This window comes from Diceros bicornis, chromosome 37 (genome assembly GCF_020826845.1).
Source record: "Diceros bicornis minor isolate mBicDic1 chromosome 37, mDicBic1.mat.cur, whole genome shotgun sequence".
NCBI classification, from domain to species: domain Eukaryota; kingdom Metazoa; phylum Chordata; class Mammalia; order Perissodactyla; family Rhinocerotidae; genus Diceros; species Diceros bicornis.
Window position 1 is genome coordinate 14,082,615 of NC_080776.1, and position 24,395 is coordinate 14,107,009.

General features: G+C 36.7%; 1 protein-coding gene across 4 annotated transcripts in view; it reads right to left on the reverse strand.

The window, feature by feature from the left end:
• The window catches only part of CUL3 (cullin 3), a 98,383-nt gene that overhangs the window by 65,457 nt on the left and 8,531 nt on the right, over window positions 1–24,395 (reverse strand). The window contains exons 1-2 of one of the 4 annotated variants that reach the window (XM_058533104.1): window positions 14,957–15,067; window positions 9,930–10,127 (exon numbers count right to left, since the gene is read on the reverse strand). The exons of 1 other annotated variant lie outside the window; for it this stretch is intronic. In XM_058533104.1, coding sequence (XP_058389087.1) covers window positions 9,930–10,127 — 198 coding nt within the window. In that variant the 5' untranslated portion in view covers window positions 14,957–15,067. Of the gene's footprint in view, window positions 1–8,591; window positions 8,655–9,929; window positions 10,128–14,956; window positions 15,068–24,395 lie in introns of those variants that run through there. 2 more of the 4 variants (XM_058533103.1, XM_058533106.1) reach the window with 2 other exon arrangements.

The window sequence follows — 24,395 nt, forward strand, 5'->3', positions numbered from 1 at the left end:
CACATACAAAAGACAAAACAGATCTCGGCAGTTGGTGGATATAAACCACGACAGTTTCCATTTGACTGCTGGCATTATTCTCAGAGGTTCATTTCAGTGGACAATGACTGAGTGTCTACTCTATGAAGGAGCAGGAGACACAAAGATGAATGAAACAGGTCCTAGCTTGTACATTCACTTATTCAATAATATTAAAAGAACATCACTAGAAAATACAACAAAAGATAAAAAGGGGTACTTGCCCTCACAGTGCTTAAAGTCTACTCAACAACTTAAGTGGGAATAGCTGGCATTTAATATGGGTGAACCTGCTAAATAACACTTTCAACTTGTTAGAAATGTTAGGCTCTCCCTAACATTTCTTTTCTAATCCTTTCAAAGCAGAAGCTACTCAATTTCCTGTGCTCCTCATATCCCACAGTTGCTATCTCTCTAATAATCCCCTATTCCTCACTCTGCCCCCAATAATCTCTTCCTCTTTGGGGATTACCCTATTCATAGCCAAGTCACTTTTCCAAATTATATTCATTAAGCTGTACACCTAGCCTTCCTCTTCTTTCTGACTCTTGTCAACACCCTAAGCAACTCAAATATTCGACGTAATGGGTTCTCAGGTTCTTCCAACTTTTTTCTTTAAATTAGAAAAAAAGACAAGATGGCCAGAGAACAAAAGATAAGTAGCAATAAAGCACTGAAAATGGCACTCCTACTAAACCTTTTACTCCATCTTCTCCATTTCAGTCAGGCTCTTTTTGAAGATTAAAAACCAATGGTTCCCACCACCTGCAGAATAAAACTCAAATCCCCTACAACATTTTTCAAAGCCAGTTCAATTATAACTTTACCATGTTTCCTACAAATGCATTTGAAGTCCTTTATATTCCACCTACACTGATCTACCTGACCACGCTCATACCTACCTGCCTTTTTCACTCATGCCATTTTTCCTACTGAGACTATCGTTTTGCCTTCATTCACATGATGAATCTTTAATAATTCTTTAAGGCTCATCAAAAGTGACCTCCTTGGGGTAGCACAGCAGTTAAGCTCACGAACTCCCGGGGTTCGCCGGTTCGGATCCTGGTCGTGGACCTAGGCATCACTCATCAAAGCCATGCTGAGGCAGCGTCCCACGTAGAGCAACTAGAAGGATGTACAACTATGACATACAACTATCTACTGGGGCTTTGGGGAGGGGGGAAAAAAGGGAAAAAAGGAGAAGACTGACAACAGATGTTAGCTCAGGGCCAATCTTCCTCAAAAAAAAAAGTGACCTCCTCTTTCTACCTTGCCCTGAATTCCTCAGGCAAAATAATTCCCCTTCAAATCTGATTACCTCACTAAAATTGGGAGCTTCTTGCTGCCAGGCATGGTGTCTTAATTATTTTTTGGTGGATGCAACACAGGAGAGACTCAATATCTGTGGGCCTCTGAGGTGAATCTGTCTTTGCTAATGAAAATCTTATTAAGTGTTTCTATCAAAGTCCTTCATACTTCACTGCAATCATTATATTTATAACATATTTTGTACATAAACACCATTAAAAAAAAATCTCTCCACATTCGTTCACATTTGTCTAGAAAGGAAGGAAAAGTACTAAGAAAGCTTGATTATAAAAGCTAAGTCTGCTTCAGTAACGGGCCTAGAAAATAGTCCAGAGCTTGATAAAATTACCAACTTCATTTCCACTTGCAATTAGTACCCTCACATAAACATCTTAATTTACCTACAAATAAACATAATATTTAAAACTCTGGCTCTTCTCATTCTCCCTCTGAAAATGGGAAGAAGAATCAATATACTGAAAAAATAGTTTACACAGAGACATTGTCAGCAAATGAGACCCTACATACAAGAAATAATCAGTAGGGTGTTATGGTACAAAAAGACTTGTCAGTTTACAAAAAAATTCAACAAGAAAGTCACTTAAAAATTGAAACCATCCCCTTTCAAGGCTTCGATTTCCCTACCTGTAAAACAAAGTGCTTAGTATTGATCAGGATTACAAGACACAGATTCAAGTATGCAAGTCCAAAACATTAGTTCTGAGAAGGCAGGGATCTTCGATATATCAAAAATGCTTATTAGACCTATGCCTGGAACATAACAGGTCCTCAATAAGCAGCTTTCTGAAGGAACGAAAAGTGAGCAGACAAAGCTTCTCTTATTCTGCCTTCCTCCCATTCAATCGTACTAAGAGATTATTTGAAGAACACGATATATGGATAGAATGACTTTGAAAACCGCTGGATTAAATGTTCTTTTAGCAATAAGAAGCTGTTTCTAGTAGAGTTAAAAAGTCAACATCTTTTTTGTTCAGCTGTTTTTCTAAGAGGAAAACAAACTTTCAAAGTACAAGAATTAGCTTTTATAAGCTTATTTATGAGATTGCCACATCATTCAATTATCACTATAGAGCAATCATTTGAAAGAGAAGGGGAAATTAAGCATAAGGCAAATCTAAGAAACCTGTTAAGCATCACAAAATTGGGATAATTAAGTTCTTGCCACATTAAAAGCAAAGAAAGTTTCTCCCCTGACTTGAAGAAACAATTAAAAATGGCAACGTTTTTATGCTAAATACATATTAAGGCATAACGGTAAAGGGCAAAAACTATGATCTTCCTAAATCTTATAATAACCCAAAATTATCAAGACACAATAATCGTTATATAATTTTAAAGCTCAATCAGGCTAACAAAACCAATCCCAATCTCATTTTATAAATCAATAATATGAAGTCCAGAAAACTAGTAATTTGTTCAAGATTGTTAGTGGCAGAATTAGGCCTAACGCCCAGTTCTCTCTACCTTCTACCCAGTACTTTTTCCACTGCAGCTACTTCTAAGTTCACTTCTTACTGTTAAACAGAGTGCTCAACGGGGGGTAGAAGAAGGAAAGGCAAATCCTTGGTTACTTTATTGAGTTTACAGACTTTCTGTGAAGTGGAATTCCAAATAGGAGTCTTCTAAAAGGAGATTGCTCCAGAAAAACAAAACGCTTTGAATATCTTACAATTTTACTTGTCAGTTATACTTCAATAGCTGAAGGGAAAAAAAAACCATAAAAAAGATGGCTCCACCTTTATCCAATCCTGCTCACAAGTGACAGAACTGATTATCACTGTTTTTGAATATAAGATTGTCTTTTAACATTGAACACACACAGACAAAATGGTTGTGAAAACCACAACTCTGCAAACAAATGTCGAAATTAAATTATTTTATAATTTAAGGTTAGAGCTGAGTCTTAAAATACATACCACTAACTCTCTGGCCATTTTTCAGTCTCCAAGCAATCCTCAACCTACCTGGGATGTTTAAATTTCTCAGGGTTCAATCTGGAGCCCTTGTTTCTTTTTTGTGTGATTTCATCTACTTTCAGAGCTTTAAGTATCTATATGATCACAATTCCCAAATTTGCATTTCCACTCCAAACTTCTCAAGAGAACTAGATTTGCATATCCTATTTCATTGGCATCTTAAAATTAACGTGTCCAAATGGAGCTTCTATTTCTACCCCAAATCTTTATCAAAAAATGAAAACATCTAGTTGTCCAAGAGCCAAAAACCTAGATGTAATCTTGGATTCTTCCCTCTTCCTCATTCCCTACAATCAATCAATCAGCAGGTAAAAATATTTTCACATCAAAAACATATCTTGAATCTGAAAACTTTTCTCCATCCCCACTGTCACTATACTGGTGTAAATCTCCACTATCGCTCACCTGAATCATTGGATTATTCCTTCCTATTCCCTCTCACTCCAACTAGTGGGCCCTCTAACTTATTCACCGCACAGCGACCAGAGGAATATTTTAAAAACCTACATGAGATTACGTCACTGTCTTGCTTAAAATCCTTGAATGGCTTCCTAAGTACATCTAATGAGCTATCAAGCCCTTATACCACGGCTTCAAGGCCTGGCACCATCCAGCTTCTGCTTCTCTCCCCAACCTCATCTTATCCCATTTTTCCCCATTACCAATTCTTAATTTCCCACTCACCACAGGCTTTTTTTTTTTTTCCGGTTTCTCTAGTCTAGGACTTGGCAAAGGATGGCATGCTGTCTTTTAAAAATAAAGCTGTACTGGAATATGGCCACGCCCATTCATTACACAGGCTCCATTGCTGTTCTTGCGCTACAACAGGAGAGTTAAGGAGCTGCGACAGAAAGCACATGGCTCAGAAAGCTGATAATGCTGACTATCTGGTACGTTACAGAAAAAATGTTCTATAGCCATTCCCTTTGCCTGGAATGCTCTTCAACCCACTTTTCTCATGAGCACCTTTCTCATTCTTCAAGTCCCAGCTTAAACATCACCACTTCCTCAAAAAGCCCTTTCTTGGCCTACCTAGTTGCCCCCATCATTTTTCTCTATCACTGTATCCTGTTTTCTTCATTATATCTTATAACTTTTGTTTACTTGTTTATTCATTCCATGAGTGCAGGAATCAGATGCATTCTATTTACCAATATATTTCTTACACCTAAGTCAGAGCCTGGCAATAATAAAAACTTTTGAATGTTGACTTCTGTGATGATAAGTCTTATAAGGATACTTCTCAGGCTTTGACAAAATGATCTATAATTTAAAAATCATTAAAACTGGAAAGTAGCAGAACTTTTTGTCCTCCAGTATAACCATGCATTTAAAGTTATTTTATTTAGAAGAAAATGTTAAAGAAAAAAAAAAATCCCTGTGAATTCTGAAATGTTTTCATATTTACTAAAACAAAATAAGATTTTTCTTAACGGCGAGGCACAAAGGCCACGTCATTCCCTAAATTTTGCTTTGTGGTCTTGAGAAATTCACTGAATTCCTTTGGGTCTCAGTTTCCTCAAAGGAAACATTCTTCTAGAGACAGAAAGAATATACTACCAAGCGAGAGAAATAGCATTTAGCTTTCCTACACTTGCTTCAACTTTGTGAATTTATTTTCAAAGCTAATAATTGGCTACCTTCATCCCACAGAACTGTCCTCCCTTCATCTGCCTTCTGGTAGTTTGTACCACTCTGCTTCACCAAAAATGTTCCTCAAAATATTCACTATGGTTACCTTGAAATCAGAGTACCAACAAACTATAATAAACCAGCCCTGATTCCATGTAGAAACTATATTTCCTTTGAATTCCTCAACAGGAAAAGATAGGTCCTGGCCATCTATAACATAGCACTAAAAGGTTCACTTGAGTAGAAAATAACTTTGCTTTAAAAAATATATATTATTAGTTAGGCAGTTCAGCTAACTGCTACAAGCACAGTGAACAAAAAAATGATGAACAGAACATGTGGTAATGCTCTCAGAACCACAGAAAGGGATATATTCTATGAGACTAAAGATAGTTACTTTGATACTACAGAACCCTAAACCATTCTTTCACCTTCCGGTCAGAAGCCACAATGTAGAGACAGGCAATATTGATTTTCATGCAAACTACACTTTCGCACACTGTATGGGTAACATTCCTAAGTCCCATTTGGTAGAACAAATTGAGACTTTTTAGATCAAGGGACAAACATTTTGGGCTAGTGTATGATGGCCTCGCCTGTCAGTTAATAGACTTCTTTTGATGGTGTCCCCTTCATACAGTAGTACTGTATTTGCATGGTTATTAAAAGTTTTTTCATAAAATAAGAGTAAAAATGAAATAAGATAGGGTCGGCCCAGTGGCGTAGCGGTTAAGTGCGCATGCTCTGCTACAGCAGCCTGCGGTTCGCGAGTTCGGATCCCAGGCACGCACCGGGACGCACTGCTTGGCAAGCCATGCTGTGGCGGCGTCCCATATAAAGTAGAGGAAGATAGGCAGGGATGTTAGCCCAGGGCTGATCTTCCTCACAAAAAAGAAAGAAAGAAAGAAATAAGATAAATGGAAAATACAAAAATGAAAGCATAGATAATAGCAGAGATTCAAAAACTTAATTCAATTGAAGTAAAGAGATCAATCATTAGATATGCTAAAATTGACACATTTCCTAGTCAAAAACTGACTAGCTTAAGCTGGTCAAATGAGTGTTTGTGAAAGAAAAAAAAAATTAAAGAACATTTTCACATGCTGGTGATGTATCATTAATGCCTGTGTAAGAGAAATAAAATTAAGAATTTGGCACATATATTTTTAATTTCTTTAGCACAATCAACGTGAATACACATTCTCTGGAATATATTCTAGGGAACTGCCTATACTTGGAAATGACAACTAACCTTAGATGTGGGACTACTTTAAGCAACTTACAACATGCTGAAGCTCTTAGTTACCACAGAGTTATTGTTCACATGACTTCAATTTCTACCTAACCATGTTTCAGAGTCTAAAAATCAGTCACTTAAACACTGACCTCACACTCCGGCCTCCCCTCCTCTCCTCTCCTCACTTTTTGGATGAGCCAATTCTTGACCATAGCACATAACTACAGATGTTTTTTCTGCTTCTGTGCCCAAGCTGCAAGTCACTGCTTCAAAAAAAAAATGACAAATCATACATTCAGGCCAACTCCTACCGAGCTTTTTTCCTCACCTGCCAATTCCTTAGTATATTCCCCTCAAGAGCTACTCCAAGTCTCTTCATCTCATTTTCAGAAGATGTGTGGCTTAATTCTTAGATTCGTAATAGTTTTAGAACTAAAGAATCTCAGAGATATTACTGCCAACTCCTTCATTTTAATTATAAATAAACCAAGATCTAGAATTTAAAGGACTATAGCTTTACAAACACTGAGTCAACTTACTCGAAGCCCTCACTTACCCTCCATTTCAGCATATTTATTGCATCTTGATCCATTCATTATACCTCAGAGGCAGACCTACGGTGAAGTCACGGACTCAGCCTGAAGCCACTCTGCGTGAATACTGTTCCAGCTAGGCCACTTACTAGCTATATGCATCTGGATAAATCAATTCTCTGTCCCTCAGTTTCTTCACTTGTAAAATAGAGATAACAGCAGTATCTGACTAGCTGGGTTGTGACCATTACCCAAGTTAATACACATAAAAGCACTAGAACTGGCCTCGCACATAGTAAATGCTACTTAGAAGTTAGTTGTCATCATGACTATCATTCCCTACAGAAACTCTGGCAAATGAGAACACTGCCCCTCTTCTACCTTGACTTCTTTTCCATTGTTCTCGATTTCACACTCCCTCCACTTCCAAGAACTCAGTTGCTCCCATCTTCTCCCCTTAATAGCTTTAAGCAAAACTCTTCCACTCTACTGTCCTCCTTTCTTTTGATGTCAAAGCTTCTTAAATCAGTCTTCTTCATTTCCTGCACCTACTTACCATAGTTTGCTTTTGAAGATTCATCCCGTAGCTCTGAGATGTTCATTCTCTGAACTCCAAGGCTTATTCCTCAATATATGCTAGCAAATGTCAAATTCTGATCTCCAGTTTTGAGTTCCTGCCCAAGCTCTAACTTGTGTATTTCCAAACATGATATTTCAACTTGAGCATCTTATTACGATCTCACACTCAATTTTTCTCACATGTAAAATGATTCCAATAAAAATTTCCAATATAATCTACAACAAAATTTTTCATCTCTTCTACTCATTCCAAATCAGTTTTCCACTATAACTTCACAATATTTCTATTGGTGGCACCATAATTCTCCCAATAACCAAATTCTATCTAGTCTTACTTCAGAATTTCTGACATTATCCATTCATTTCTAGCCTATCACCTTACTCACATGTTTATAGGTCCTCTCCTGTTTCTAGCAAACATCCTCCCAATTCTACATTTATATCATTCTCATCTTAATCTTCTTAAAATATTCTGTCACATCATTCACTTAAAAACCTCCAATAAACCTCCACTGTACAAAGTTCCAATTCCTTAGCCTGGCATTCAAGTTTTTCTCCAATCTGTTCCCAAACTATCTTTGCAAACCATAATCCACTAATCCCCGTAAATTATTACATACACCTCAACCAAACTCTACTTACCTCCTAAGTGTACCCAGTTCATTTCTGTATAATCACGTGACATATGCCATCCTGGTATACCTTCCAAATTGTTCACTTATATCCCAAATTTTTCACGGCTCAGTTCAATTTGATCCCTTCCCATGAAACCTTATAGCCTCTTCCCCATTTGAATTCCTAAACCATTTATTGCCTATACAACTCATTTGCCACTTAATTATATAATGCCTCACGCTGTTACCTAAAATTATATAATGCCTCACACTGTTATCTAAATGTGTGCACGATCTCTCACATCAGAGTAAAAACAAACCTAGGAAGGGATAGGATCATATCTCTTTGCATCCACTGTATTTTCTGAGAAAGTTGTGCACAGTAGGCACTTACCAAAAAACTACTGATTGCATGAAGAACACAATCACCTTGCTTTATGAGATACTAGCTATCTGCTCATATAATTCCATTTAAGAGAAAGGAATTATAGAAGGAATAGTAGAAATAGAGAGCGACTGTTTTGTAACCACCACAGTAATAATGATTCATGCAAGACTCATCAATGGATGCTAAAACCATCACATAAAAGTTTCTTGGGGAACAGGATATTTATACAGTCTCAAAACATATCTGAACAAATTACTTATGAATTACAAAGGGAAAAAAAGGTACCTTCACAGTGGAGAAATCTGGCGAACACCAAGTGATCAAAGTTAACATCACCAATAATGGGATAAACTGACATCATGTGCCTCCTGATGTGATGCACTGAGGACACAACATCACTTATGTATTATTCCTGCCAAAAATGCATAACCTGAAACTAGTCATGAGGAAACAATCAGACAAACCAAAAACTGAGGGACAATCTACAAAACAACTGACCTATACTCTTCAAAAATGTCAATGTGCTGAAAGACAAAGAAAGGCTGAGGAACTGAGTGTGTGATCCTGGATTGGATCCTGGAGCAGAAACCAAACTGCTATAAAGGACATCACTGCTACACAAGACAGCTTGTGAATTTGAACGTGGACTGTATTGGATAACAGTATTAATGTTAAATGGCCTGATTTTTAACATTGTTCTTTGGTTAAGTAAGAGAATTTCCTTGATCTCAGGAGAAACATTCCCAAGTATTTGAGGGTAAATAAATCTAAAACTTATTCTCTAATTGCTCAGCAATAATAATATCAATAATAGTAATAATAATAAATATCAATAGAAAGATTGGCAAAAATGTGGCAAAATGTTAACAACTGGTGAATCCCAATACAAGAGATAATTGTACTACTGGTGCAACTTCTCCATTTTTTCCAAATAAAATTTAAAAAACGAATACCCTAATACTACACAAAAACTTTGGGAAGTTTTTATTTATCTGTGGTATTTTACATTTTATCTGACAACCTTAAAGCAAGACATACTTGCAGTCGAAGAGTTTGCCCTATAAAAACATTTGTTCAAAAAAACAAATACATCTTTCCGCAACCAAAGAACTATTTTATAATGTTAACAGCCCACTACTAATTTATCTATAAAAAAAAAAATTCACGTTTACCATAGTAAAACTCAGTTAAAATGAATAAAGTCAATTTCAACTGGTGAAAAGTCATAGACAATATTTTTTAAACAATGTAGTTTTATTATTTTCAAATATATAAAGTTTAGAAAAAGCTATAATGGGCTGATTAAGCATTTTAAGGAAAAAATAATTATCTGTAATTAACATATTAATATTTGTAAATTACTGAAAGTTTTCATCCTTAATTATGATTACAGAGAACATATTTATCATAGATCACAAACTTCATCTTCCCTCGATTATCTAAAATTCTGATTTAGTTGATAGTTAAGTTTTGAGTGAGGTTTTATAATACAGCCATTGATTGATTATTATGACTAGAGGCTTCCTGGAGCCTTGAAAAATAATACTTCTAGTCAAAGTAAAATACGGTAAAAGGATTTTCTAGATTCAGTATATTTAGCAACAGTCCTTTAAAGTTGGATACCTTATTTATGAGATGTTCGGTAACAACTTCTCTTAGTCCAGTGTAGAGTTTTTCTCCATGTTTATGCAAAACCATTGTATATGCATTTCTATAGAGCTCCTCAAAACTAAGACCACTGTTATTCTTACGCTGGATTTCTTGAATGGCATTTTTCAGAAGGTCCCAAATGCTGTTTACATATTTTTCATCCATGGTCATCTGTAATATCCAAGAGAGAGAAAGAGACAAAAAAAAACACCAATGGTTGAAAATCTGTCTGTATTTGTCCAGTAAATATTTTACTATATGGCTATGATTATAAATCTGCATGACTTATAACAATGTTAACAATCTGTTTTAACAGAAATAAAGGGATACATTTAAAAATAATTTTTAGAACTGACAATCAATTTTCTGAAAATCCTTTAAGACCGCCCTCCTTTCTTATCTGCAGAACGCTCCACTTTAAATAAAATCATAATCCCTGATGTTAATATTAATACTTGCTTTAGTCAGTTTAAGACATTTTTCCCTAAGTTTATTTAATAGAGTACAAGCTCAGAGAGATACTGAGACAGAAAGTGTTCTTTGATTTTAAGAATTGGGAACATGAACACTATTTTCCTCTCCTGAAGATTTACAGAGCCCCTTAGCAAACTAAAGACTGGGAGAAGACCTGCAATTAAACACAAAACAAACAAACAAACAAACAAAAACCCCACATTTTCTTTCTTTAACCTAGCATTCTCTCATTTCCTTCCTTTCCCAGTTTAGAGTCCATGGTCCATCATCTGTAACTACCTCGTATACACCCATAAATCACTTGCCCCTCTCTTCCTCCCTCCAAAATACTTACCATTCTAAAGCCCAACTGCCTTCCTACTCCTTACCTGCACCCATGTAGCTGAAAGTAAATGAAAAATAACATACATACACCCATATTCAACCCGTCTCAGTTTAAATTTATAACCACTAACCACAAGCAGGCCCTTAGTCAATCCCATGATCCCACTTTTCTAGTCTGACTCTACTCTCCTCTTTGACTTTATACCATCTCCTCCATCCTCACTCTATAATGACTTGCTTCCTGTTCCACTAAGAAAATAGAAACAACCTGGAGAGACAGACACTGCACAAACTCCGATTATATCCAATAACCTATTTGATTGCATACAAATGTAATCTGCTAATTCCTGCGCTCAAAGTGCCAAATTCTTATACTCAAATTATAGCACAAGGTCCAGAAACACAAGCATCATCTAGAGACTTGTTAGAAGTGCAGAATTTCAGGCCCCACCCCAGATCTACAGAACCATAATCTCCATTTTAACAAGAACCCCAGGTGTATACAGAATGAAGGTTAACAAGCACTGTTCTACTTCCATCCTAACTCACCTATTCAAGGACCTTCCTTTAGCAATCTCCCTTCCCAGCATCATCAAATTTTTTCCTCTCTGCTAGGTAATTTCCATCTGCATTCAAAATCATCAGTTTCCCATCTTAAAAACAAACAAATTCTCACAACCTCACATATTTCTCCTCCAGCACCACTGAATTTCTCTCTTTTCCATTTACAGCAAACTCGCAGGGCAGAGGAGGAGGAGATTTCTACATTCCCTGTTTCCAAGTCCCATTTTTCCCGTCATATCTTGAATCTACACCAATAAGGCTTTCACCTCTATGATTTCACTGAACCTGCTCTTGAGGTCACCAGTGACTTCCACACTGCTAAACCTAATGGTCAAAGTCTCAGTTCTCATCTTACTTGACTATCCGACAGCAACTGAAAAAGAGTCGAGCATTCCTAGTCCTAAGAAAGAGGTTCCTCACTTGCCTTCCAAGTACTACAGTCTCTCGCTTTTCTTCCTACTCTACTAGCTCCTATTTGTCAGTTGGCTTATTGGTTCTTACTCATCACCACAACCTCCAACCCTAAGGCTCAGGTTCTGAACCTCCTGTCTATCTACACTCAGTTTTTAGGTGAAGTTGATGTCATCTATTCTCATGGCTTTAAGTTAACCTCAAAATTTATATATACTGTTTGGCCCTCTCCCCTTAATACCAGAGTCATATATTCGGCTACCTACTCAATGTTTCTATTTGAATGCCTATTAGGCATCTCAAATTTATCAAGTCTAAAACAGAAATCCTAATTTTTTCCTCTAAGTCTGCTTCCCCTACAGTCTTCTACAACTGAGCAAATGTCCACTCCATTCTTCCAGTTGCCAAAGCCAAAAAACTTGTAATCCTCTTTACAGGATTAAACAGGAAATCTCTTGTCTCTACCTTCAAAATGTACCCAGAATCTAACTCCTTCTCACCTCTTCCACTGCTACTAGCCTAGTCCAACCCATCATCATCTCTCAAATTACTGCAACAGCCTCCCAACTGGTGTGTTTCTGCTCTTGGCCCACTATCATAGAGCAGCTGGAGTGACTTCTTCCTGGTTTTTTTTTTTTAACAGCATGTCATTTATATAATCTAAAAACACAAGCATACAGGGGCCGGCCTGGTGGCGTAGTGGTTATGTTCATGCATTCTGTCTCAGCAGCCCGGTGTTCGCGGGTTCAGATCCTGGGTGCAGACCTAGGCACCACTTATCAAAGCATGCTGTGGCAGCATCCTACATATAAAGTAGAGGAAGATGGGCATGGATATTAGCCTGAGGCCAATCTTCCTCAGCAAAAAAAGGGTTCGCAACAGATGTTAGCTCAGGGCTAATCTTCCTCACAAAAAAAATAAATTAAATAAATAAATAAACATAAATAAAAACACAAGCATACAAAACTCATTTTACAAGGTTGTAGGCACACATATTTGAGGACCTATGTCAAATATACTAGAGTACTTGCCCCTGACAAAGGATGGGGCTAGGAAAGGGTGCAGGCATCAGCACTGAAGGGAAAAGGAAAAAAATGAAAGTGAAAAGAGGTAACAGAGGGGCCTTACATGGGCCAAGGAGTGTGTGCTGTGCCCTAAGAACAATGAACAACTTACATCTTCTGAAAACATAAATAAAATCATGTCACTCAGCTGCTCACACCCCTCAAGTGACTTCTCACTTCTCTTGGAGTTCAAGTCAAAGTCCTTACACTATTTTGTAGAATACAAAAGCTCAATCTGACCACAGTTCTCTGACTTCATCTGTTCTTCCTCCTTACTCACGCCACTCCAACCTCCTTCCTATTCCTTGCATCAGTCAAACAAGTTCACCTCAAGGTGTTAGTATTTGCTACTCTCTCTGTCTGAAATGTTCTTCCCCCAGATATCTGCATGGCTCATTTCCTTATCAACCTCAAAACTCTGCTCAACTGTCACCTTAAAATGCAGCTTTAACTGCCCACTCTATTTAAAACAGCAGCCTCCTCCTACTAGTGACCCCCAAATTCCAACCTCACATTCCTTATTTCTTTTCCTGCTCTCCCTCCTCCCAGCCAAATGTCAGCTCCATGAAGGCAGGGATTTTTTTCACTGCTGCATCTCTCAGCCACTAAAATAATACCTGGCATATAACAGTCATTTATACTTGCTGACTTAATAACTTTCTGGTCATCTCTGACTAAAGAGTCCTCTTTATATGCCACAGGAAACCTGTAAGTTCTGCACTCTCAACCTGTGAAACACCACAATTGCTCACCAGCTTCACACACACATCTGACATGAACTGGACAGAAATTGCTGACTAGTAGAATCCTCTCCAAAGAGGGGAGGAAGAAGTTTTTGGAGGTGATGGATATGTTTATTGCATAGATTGTGGTGATGGTTTCACAGGTGAATACTTGCCTCCAAACTCATCAAGTTGCATACATTAAATACGTACCGTTTTTTGTATGTCAATCATACCTCAATAAAGTGGTTAAAAAAAAAGAATCCTCTCCAAGCCAGGTCCAATGGGTATGGATGGGAAACAGGAAGCAGTAGGTAGGCAAAATAGTCCTTTCAGTCACCCAAGCAATAAAATCTCAACTCTCACTCAAGAGGATTCTTAAGCAGATAACTCAAACTGAGTCTTATCGTTCTAATTTTTTCTGGAGAGCTTAAAAACAAACTCTTTAACAGAACAACTTTCCTGTTATTCAAATCTTATTCAAATCCCAGGTCTATCAGAGACTTTTCTGAAGTGGCCTTAAGAGAATTTATTATTACATGTAAACTACTATCTATTTTTATCAGATAGCCTAATGCATGGGATGCTCTATATAAAATATAAATAAGATGTGGCTACTTATAACTTTTCACAAATAAAAGATACAAGCCCAGGCGCCAGCCTGGTGGCGTAGTGGTTAAGTTCGTGCACCCTGCTTCGGCGGCCTGGAGTTCATGGGTTCAGATCCCAGGTGCAGACCTACACACTGCTCATCAAGCTATGCTGTGGCGGCATCCCACATACGAAATGGAGAAGACTGGCACAGATGTTAGCTCAGGGACAATCTTCCTCACCAGAAAAAAAAAAAAAAAGATACAAGCCCATACGATGATGATGGCCTCAAATACTCCATGTATGTGTAATGTGGTTTTAGTCTGCTGACAGCACATGCAGACATTATAATAAACCTAAGACACCATCCCTTGACATTAAATAACAAACATATAAAGCAGGATATTCAGAACCATTTCAAAGAAAGAACAAACTTAATATGGACTATAAACTCCAGAGGTAACTATACTGCTAATAGTTGAGCAAAACTTCAAATGATCTTTTTCAGGCTCATAAGATGCTATGAAAGCTAGAAAATGTACAAAAAGGTCTCTAACCAGCGTGAATTACTAAATCTTCTATTAGGAACTAAGGAATTCTAAAGATATAAACCAAGAGGCTTCAAATATTGTAGAAACACTCTTCCATTATAATAAAAGAATCATTTCTCACATATATAAATCAAGAGTTGTTTTATAATCCAAGATTGTATGTATTTTCCTCAGTATTATGCTTTATAGATAAGAGCAGAGATGGAGCCACAGGACAACAAGGTTTCTTCTGGTAATTGTTCAGGTATAGAAATTTTCAAACAAGAAGAAAATAGACCCAGAGAGATTATATAACTTACCCAAAATCACAGAGCTGGGATCAGAACTCTAGGATCCCCAAATCTAGTCCAAATCATTGGACTCCCCTCACATTCCATTGCGCTCATATGGTAAAGTGATATCACAGTGTGAGTCACTGATTATCTCTGTAAACACAGTATGGTTTATTAGTAGAAAACATAAGTTTTGTGTCCAACAGGTCTGGATTTGTGTCACAGCTTTGCTAATTTCACAAGCCAGGTGACCTTGGGCAAATTACTTAACTCCTCTAAGCCTTTATGTCCTCACTTATAAAGTGGGTTTAATAACAGTATCTATCTCAAAGGACTATCAGGAAAACTAAAGGAGAATGTCAGTAGAATTTAGCCCAGTCCAGGGCACAGTATAATGCCTCACATGTCGACTAACAAACATGCCCAATGATAGAATCTCTTGAATTCTCATCTATGGGCATCAAATGTCAGAAAGAAATACAGCTTTTCAAGCTTAGCAAATAAACAGATATGAGCTAAAACAAAAGTACTTTAAGGGCACAACTACGCAGATGCAAGTGAGTATAATGTGGCCTTCTTTCGGAAACGGTACTCCCCTACTTCACGTCTCCTATTCTTCCAGGGCCATTTAAATCGTTTTAATCCCCAGAGCTCTGCCCTCGGCTCTTTTCACTCTCTCCTGGGTCCCTACGCATTTTCATTCATTATCATGGTTACAACCACCACCCACACATCTAGGGTTCTAAAATTTACAAGACTAGGATTCTGAAGCCTCCTAAAACTGTACACAAAATACTGTAAATATAACGTGTGTGTACTTCTTTTCTGGATAATTGATCCCTAGCTCTTATCAGATTTCCCAAGAAGTTCGGCCCACATCTCAAAGAAGATAAATTACTGGCTTGTATGTTAACTTCTCCCAAATCTATATTGCCACCCAGATGTTCCCCCAAAGCTTAAAACTACTGTATTCAACTACCTGCTGGACATCTCCAACCAAATTCTCCAGATACAGACCAAACTTACCATGTCCAAAATCCCTGGTAAACTCTCTCTCCAAATCCACCCACATCTTCCTGCTGTATTCACTAATTCAGTAATGGCAACACAAACTACCTAGTTATACAAGCTAGAAGCATAAGCCTTAACTTTTCTTCTTTCCTCTCTCTCATCCCCTTCTCATTGAATCATCATGTGCTACTAACATGAGGTCCAAGATATTTCTCAAATATGCTCCCATTCTTTCATCCTGAATACTATTACCGTAAAACTTTCATCTAAATCACTGCAACAGCCTTCCAACCATCATAAACTCTAATAACCTATTGGAATCTATCTTCCTCAAAATCACCATTAAAATAAACATATGAGCATCATGCTCGTGTTCAAAACCCAGCTCTCATTATCGACAGGGGTGAGGGTGTGTTTTACAAGGGAACATAACACTCTTCAAGACCTAGTCTATGCCTAACTTCTCTATCTTTCATTCACTATTTTCTATCTTATATTCCCTAACAACGTTAAACCAATGCTTATTTCCACCCACCGTCACACCTCCCCTCACTCTCCACCCTCCCAACGTCTTCTTTACGCCCCCCTCTTCTGCCTCTTTATATGACACTTTACATAGCCTCTGAACACACCTCAAGGGTCATATCCTTCAGGAATCCTTCCCTGACCCCAAGCAAAGCTAACAAGTTCTTTTCAGCTCTTTCATAATACTCAGGTTACATCTATCAGTACACCCCCATACCGCTTCATAATTATGTTTGTGCATCTTTTTCTTCCACTAGACTATGAGATACTTAAGAGATTGTGCATTTTTCTTCAATGCCACTTAGAAAGCCATATACAAATGTCTGGTGAACAAATATCATTTTACCTATTATACCAATGCAATTTCGAAAACATGAACATTTATTTGAACTACTAAGCACAATAATATGGAAAAACATTTTAATGTGCTTATCTACAGCAATGAATGTAATTTTTCAATAATCAAATGTCTTTTTCAAATAGAAATAAAGTACAATAACGTAAAAGCAACAGACTCTCAAATTTCATATATGGAGTAGTATTTTCAGATTTTCACATTCACTTAACTAAACGCCTCAGAAAGCTGCTTAATCATGAATTTTATTAATAAATATTAACTGGGAGGAAAACAGTAAACAGAAAAGACCCTTCAGGAGAGGATCCATAAGCTACAATCTTTCCCTAAATCAAACAAGTCCAAAAACAATACACCAAAGGAAACGGGCTTCGAGTGCAGATTCCTACGTATACGTGCTCTGGTCTTGCCATCAAGTGAACATGTCAACAACCATGCAAAATAACTGTTATTGATGGACTTCAACTTCTCACTCCCCCATCCTTGACACAGAACACATTAACTGTCAATAAAAGTTAAAAGGACTAAATGTTAAACTCTAATCTCATCAATATGTTAACCATAAAAACATCAGTCTATACTTCATTCAGAGTCATAAAATTTAAAGGCTTTACACACATTTTTAAAAACAGCAATAACATTCTTTTAAAATAATATTCTAAATTATTCAAGCAGGATTTTAATCCCATTGACGAGACTGATTTACTTAGGATGCAGTAACTGCAAATACACTTAGGAAGGAATTTGCTACAACACTTCAGCAAAATTATAGAATGATAAAATAAAATGCACACACACATATATAAACAAACATTTAACATTTGCTATTTATTAGGTGTATACAGTATCCTTCCCCAAGAAGCTCAAGTTACAAAGTGATCAGCAAAGTAAATTCATTTAGCAGGAAAAGAAACAAAAGCTCTTTTCTAAAAGGAAAGATATAATTAAGTATTCTTAAATGCTTATGGTTAGTGAGACTTTTAAAAATGAAATCAAGACACTAATTTTTAAAAGTGACCTTCACCCCCTTACCTCTCCCCAATCCAGGATTACAATTCCCTAATTATCAATAACAAACATAACGCTCTTTATTTTCTTTCACAAACATTTCTGGTTTTTCATCTACATTACTTCAAATGATATAAAAATATAAAGTTCAAAATGCGTGAATCTGAAAGGATGTCAGCCTAATATATACTTACACATCTTGAAAGTTCTGTAACTACTAAGAGTTGGAAAGAACTAAAGCATGAGCCAATTAAAACTAAAATGAAGAGAACTGTTTTCTTCACATGCACTATATACAAAGGACAAGAAGTCTTTAGTCCCCTGTGAATAATCTTCTACAAGAAATTTAGAACAGGGTGGGTGGGGGAAAAGGGTGAGAACTTGAAATTCCAGGCAATTCAGAATGACACAGCTAGAAAAAAAATAAACAAGGAAAAATGCTTGATCTTAATTTTGAGCTTCAGCCTCCAAAAAAGTTGCTTTGGTACAAATATCTGAGGAATGGCAGTATTCTAGTCAGACACAACTAACCCATAAATTATGTAAGGAAGCCTCCTTCCAGACTGTAAGCACCTCAGAGTATAAAAAGTCTCTCTTCCTTTATTTTATTTTATCCTTTATAATACACGGCATGATGCCTAGATGACATTCAAAAAATATGATTTTAATGCAGTCCAGTTACACTTAATAATAATAAATCTTATTTGATGAGCAACAACTATGCTATCTGCAATAATCCATCAGTTAATCTTTAAGCAACCTCAACCATCAAAAATACAGCCCAAGATATTAAGCTTTGAGGAAAACAGCCCAGTGAGAGACACTCAGACTTCGGACAAGTTTGTAACTTTCCAAACTTTCCTCATCTGCTTGTGGAAGGAGAAATGGGAGAAGATGGTGTATTGTGTTGCAATTAAGAAAGTTTGTGATAGCATACGGCACACAGCACTTGCTCAATAAATTTGTTTCTTTCTTTCTTTACTACAAAGAAGAGACATACAGCCTTACTTAATAACTTAAACCTGAATGTAAAGACTACTGATGTTTGGTTAACTAGTTTCTCTTTTGTTATAGTGGAGACCAGATGAGAATGAAACTGTGCTGTCAAAAGTGGTAACTGATATCAAGGAAGGAGAGAAAAAGATTATCCATTAGAAAAACATAACAGCCTGGGACAATTCTGTGAAATCACAAACTAAGTCTGATCTACATTCAACTGGTCTCTAACATCACTAAATTACAGAACAGTAACATTTATAAAGAGAAAGCTAAATCAGCAGGTTCATTAATCTGCATTTCTGTCCTCAACATGAGGCTGTTCCAAAACCAATTTGAAAATTTGGAACAATTTTTTTCAAAGACACAAGGTCAAGCTTCCAGATTAGCCTACTAAAGTCCATTTACGTCACAAGTGACTTAAGAGTACTAACAATATTATTCCAACTATATCTCTGTGAATGACTTTTAAATAGATGAAAAAAATATATGTATAACATTTCATAGTCTGATGACCACAACAAATAAGATGCAATCATAAGTACTCTTATTGAGGCAGGAAGTGTGCCACCGTCCTACTACTGGTGCTGTTTTCACTGGTGAAAAACAGATGTTACGGGGCACCCTGAAACAATTTATCCAGAGAATACAATATTTATCATGACTGGAACTCTTCAAACATTGTAATTAGAGCCCCTCCCTATTAAGAAAATTACTTATTACATCTATAAGATCAACACTTTAAAATAATAAAAACATTTGCTGTATTTCTCAATATACTATTAAATCTCAAACTAATATTAAAGTGTCACATGTATAAAATTGCTCTTTAAACATTCATCTGGAAAACGAAAATAATAGAAAAGCAGGAATCATATATTTTGGATGGAATCACAAAGTACTAGTAAGTAATCTTACAGAGAAAATACTTTTATATCTAAATGCATGTTTGAGTTCCATATTTCTATCCTACACTAAAATTATTAATTTTAATCAAAAGTAACAATACTTTCTTCTCTTTCGCTTAAGTCACCAAGGTTTCTTTTTTTGAAATGGGTAAACTCAGGTTTTCTAAAACTATGATAACGTGTAAAAGCTCTATGACCATAAGACAATAACAAATTAGTTTACACTGGAATCAGCTACACACAAACCAAAGGGCGAGAAAAAAACATTTAAAACAGTATAAATTGCTACAGTTACCTTTGTCTTTGAATGAATTTGACTATAAGCAAAAGTGGTAGGATAGCAAAAGCCCTATCACATTACAAAAATCTGCTCAAAATTTCTCTGAAACTACCAAGTCACACAAAAGAAGTATGCGAAAACACAGCTAACCCTCCCATTGTTTCCTATCAGGATTTAACCATCATCACTGAAATACACCATTCATATTTTAAGGAAAACTCTAAAGCTGAAAAGACAGGTGGACATTTGCAACATCACACAAAATGTTTTAGGCCACAGGCGAACAACACACTAGCATTCAGTTCCTACACTTATGTATAACCTGCCTTTACTGAAAAGAGTTAGAATAAGGTAACTCCAAATTAAAATCTCTTCATTTTAAAAGTGAGGAAACCGAGGCTAAGTGGCTTATCCAAGATCACACAGCTAGTTAGAGCAATGAAGCAATCCAAGCGTCCTAAAATAAGTGTCCTTCCATTACACCATGGCAACTCAAATCACCTGGGTGCTCAATGTTAATGAATAATTTTATAATCGAACAGGCTAATGTTAACACTGAATTACTATGGCTGTATGCTTATTTCAGTTTGGTCTAGAGAAAAGAGCTTTTAACCAGAAATCAGACTTCCAATCATGGTTCTTCCAGGAACTCCAGTCATGAGAGCATCCCTTGGGTAAATCACCCTCCCTCATCTATTAAATAAGATTAGAAGAGAGTCTCTGTAAAATCCCTCTTAGCTTTTAAAAATTAAAATACAAATAGGAGCAAATAATTACTTGTTTATTCAGCTAGTGATAGTGTTCAGCAAAAAAAATATACTTCTTTCATGTCTTATTTGCATATACCATGAGGAAAAGTGAATTATTTTAAAGTATCTGATCTTCGTGCTTCAAAATTCATTTTACTGTTTAACCTACTTCTTAGTATGTTCTCAAAGACAAAAATATTAAAGACAGTAAAGGTATTTAAACATCCTAACTTCAAAGACTCACTTTTTTCTAAATATATACTTAAATTTCTATTAACTGAAAAACAGTTTTAAGAAAGTGTGCTATCAGTCTTATAATTTAATAAAAATAAAACGTTAACTCAAAAATAATGTCAACTAATATGTCTTTCTTACAGGTTATGATTTTGACTGCTAGGGCTCCTTAAGCAATTTTTATACTCCAATTTTACTGAACAATATATACTTCAATTAATTCAAAGTTTTTAATAACTTTGAATCTGACAGGTGCATTTTCCCTGAATTTATTAAGGCTTAAGCTTGCAAAAGCTCCTTCCAAGGCCCAGAACCTAATTCTGAATTCTTTTTTCTGCATTATACAAGCTTCAGGGCCCCTGGATCTGATCCTGGCTAATAATTTAAACAGCAATCTTAGAATTGATTTTCCAACATATTTCTATTAAGAAAGTAAATATTTCAGAATCTAGCAAATTCTTAGAATATAATTAGGTAGTGAGGTGTAATGAAAAGAAAATGAATTTTTGAGTCAGACACACCCGGATTCTGAATCCCAGCTCTGCCCTTTCCTAGGCATAAATGTAATATTGTACATATTTTACTATATCTCTCTGAGCCCCAGATAAGATTTAAAACAGGAGTAACAACATCTAAATTTAAGACTGTTGTGGGGATTTGAGATACTTTTAGTTCAAAGTACCTAAAATGAGCTTAACACAAGGTAGACATTCAACAAATTGTAGTTACTAATCTTAGAAAGCAAATTTTCATACTATTAATAAATTGGAAATAGAAAAGGGAAAAATTTTTCACAATTACTTTCAAGAGATAGGGCAAACAGAAGAGGCTGTGTTGCTCAGTTAAGAGCTGCTTTAGATAAGGACTTGCAATCAGTACGGTAAAGCTCTTAGCAATGACGGCTTGCTTTTGTAGAACAGTATCTCTAAGGAATCTTTTTTTTTTTTTTTAAATTGAGCCTCAGGGCTGCTGCTGCCTTTATTTATTTATTTATTTTTCCCCCAAAGCCCCACTAGATAGTTCTATGTCATAAGTGCACATCCTTCTAGTTGCTGTACGTGGGACGCGGCCTCAGCATGGCCGGAGAAGCGGTGCGTCGGTGCGCACCCGGGAGCGGAGCGCGCACACTTAACCACTAAGCCACGGGGCTGGCCCTCTCTAAGGAATCTTGTATTTTCTTAAAGTAGGTAAAAATGTCCCTTTGAAGTCTTTATTTATTTGCTTAGCAGTAACCTTTCTCATTTAAAAAGCAAATTGGGGTCCATTCCGTTCTCAATGATTACAAGCACTAAACTGAATGGAAGTCAAATTAACAAGTTTTACTTAATTATATTTTCAACTTTAAAACTGACTTTAAAAAAAATAAAGAAGAAACGCTTTCTAGTAGCAAAAGCTCTGCATTAGACGTTAAGGCAACTACAAGATCAGTTCTCAATTTCCTATTAACTATATTAACTTGGGCAAGTAGGGCCCTCTTCAACTTTAAAAAGGCTGAATTAGTGACTAGTGATTTTAAAGCAATGGTTAATAGAACTTTGAAAAATGAAATCTTTTATACACATGGCAACATATGAACTACTCTAAATGACCAGAGAGGGAGATTTTTTAAGATACCTACTCCACTCCTCCTAAGTCCTCTGGGCCCCGGAGACCCTGTTAAGAGTTTGAAAATAACTGTTTTACATGAAACTTGCAGCTGAAAATTCTGACTTGATGATTAGATAATTCTTTTAAATGACTCAGTGATGCCACTGTTTATTAAAAAGCACTTTCTGCCATTATTTCTTTTAATCCCCAGAATTAAACTGTGAGAAAGATTGCTATAGTTCCTATCTTAAAAACGAGAAAACTAGAGAGTCTATTCATTCATTCATTCAGCATTGTTGGATATTACTGTGCTGCACTAACAAAGATCAATACAAAACAACTTGACGCCTCCTCTAAAGAAAATCATGTTCTAATAAAGGAGACAGCTTATTCTTTGAGACTCTTGGCTATGAAGAGAAATAATATGGTAGTTACCATGACAGGGAAGACAGGAAAAGGAACATCTCTGAGACCTGAGGGAAGGAGTTAAGAATTCGTAAAGATACAGGTTAAAGTATATAAGCGAAAGGGAGAAAAGATGAAGGAATTTACTCACAATCAGTTTTCACAGTGAAGCAGTAGTTAAGTTTCTTGAAGCGAGATAAGAGAATTCCCAATAAAGAGCAGCGGACAGTGATTAAAGTTTGGAATACAGTTTAGAATAGTGCAGGCAGGAAAGGGCAGAGGGAGCTTACCAGAGACACAAAAAAAAATGCCCAGAGGCACGGAAAGTCCAGCTAAGTTAGAGACCACTGTCTTGCAATTTTCTCCAGAAGTGCACATGAGCAGTGAAGGCACATGGGTGGAATGATCCAAGAGGCTTTTTGCTGATATTTCTGGCCTTGCCCTGGGGAGGTAGTAGGAAAGAAGGGGCAACTAATAACAGTCACCACCGCTTGAGAAAATGAAAGGGGTCTTCTTGAGATCCAAGAGCACATTAATGTAACAAGGAAACAAGCAGCAAGTAGGATAGAATAATTACATAATATTAACAGCCTGCATTTATTTATAATGCCTACTATTTGCCAGGCACTATTCTAAAAGCTTTACATGAATTAACTCTACCTTTAGAACAACCTTATGAGGTAGGTACTATCGTTTTCTCCTTTTTACAAAAGAGGAAACAGGCAGAGGTTAACTGATTTGTTCAAGTCCTACATCTAATAAATGGAGGGGAGCTAAGTCAGATTGCAGTATCAGAGTTTCATATTTCTTTTTTTTTTTTTAAGGAAGATTTGCCCTGAGCTAACATCTGTTGCCAATCTTCCTCTTTTTTTCTTTTTGCTCCCCAAAGCCCCCAGTACACAGTTGTATATCCTAGTAGTAGGTCCTTCTAGTTCCTCTATGTGGGACGCCACTTCAGCATGGCTTGATGAGCGGTGAGTAGGTCTACGCCCAGGATCCAAACCAGCAGGCCACCAGAGCGGAACGCACAAACTTAACCACCGCACCACTGGGCTGGCCCCTCAGATTTCTAAAAGTAGCAGGATGACAAGTTCCAGGACAGGGTGGAGACCACTGTAATACAGAAGAAGCTACATTTGATCATTATTGTACATCTAGGGCCTGACTCCTGGTAGGAACAGACAATAAATGTATTTTAAATGAATGACTATGCCCACATGCCCTGGATAAAGTTAAGATGTGAACTAGAGAGAATGTCTGTGAAGAAGGTATTAAAGTCTTCAAGGACAGAGGGAGCATTTATAAGAAGTTAGGAGACACTGAGAGGGCACTCTCAAAAGAACAGTTCACAGGGCCCTGAGCCACAAAAGAGGATGATGGATGTGGCAATAAATGGCATCTGGGCCCA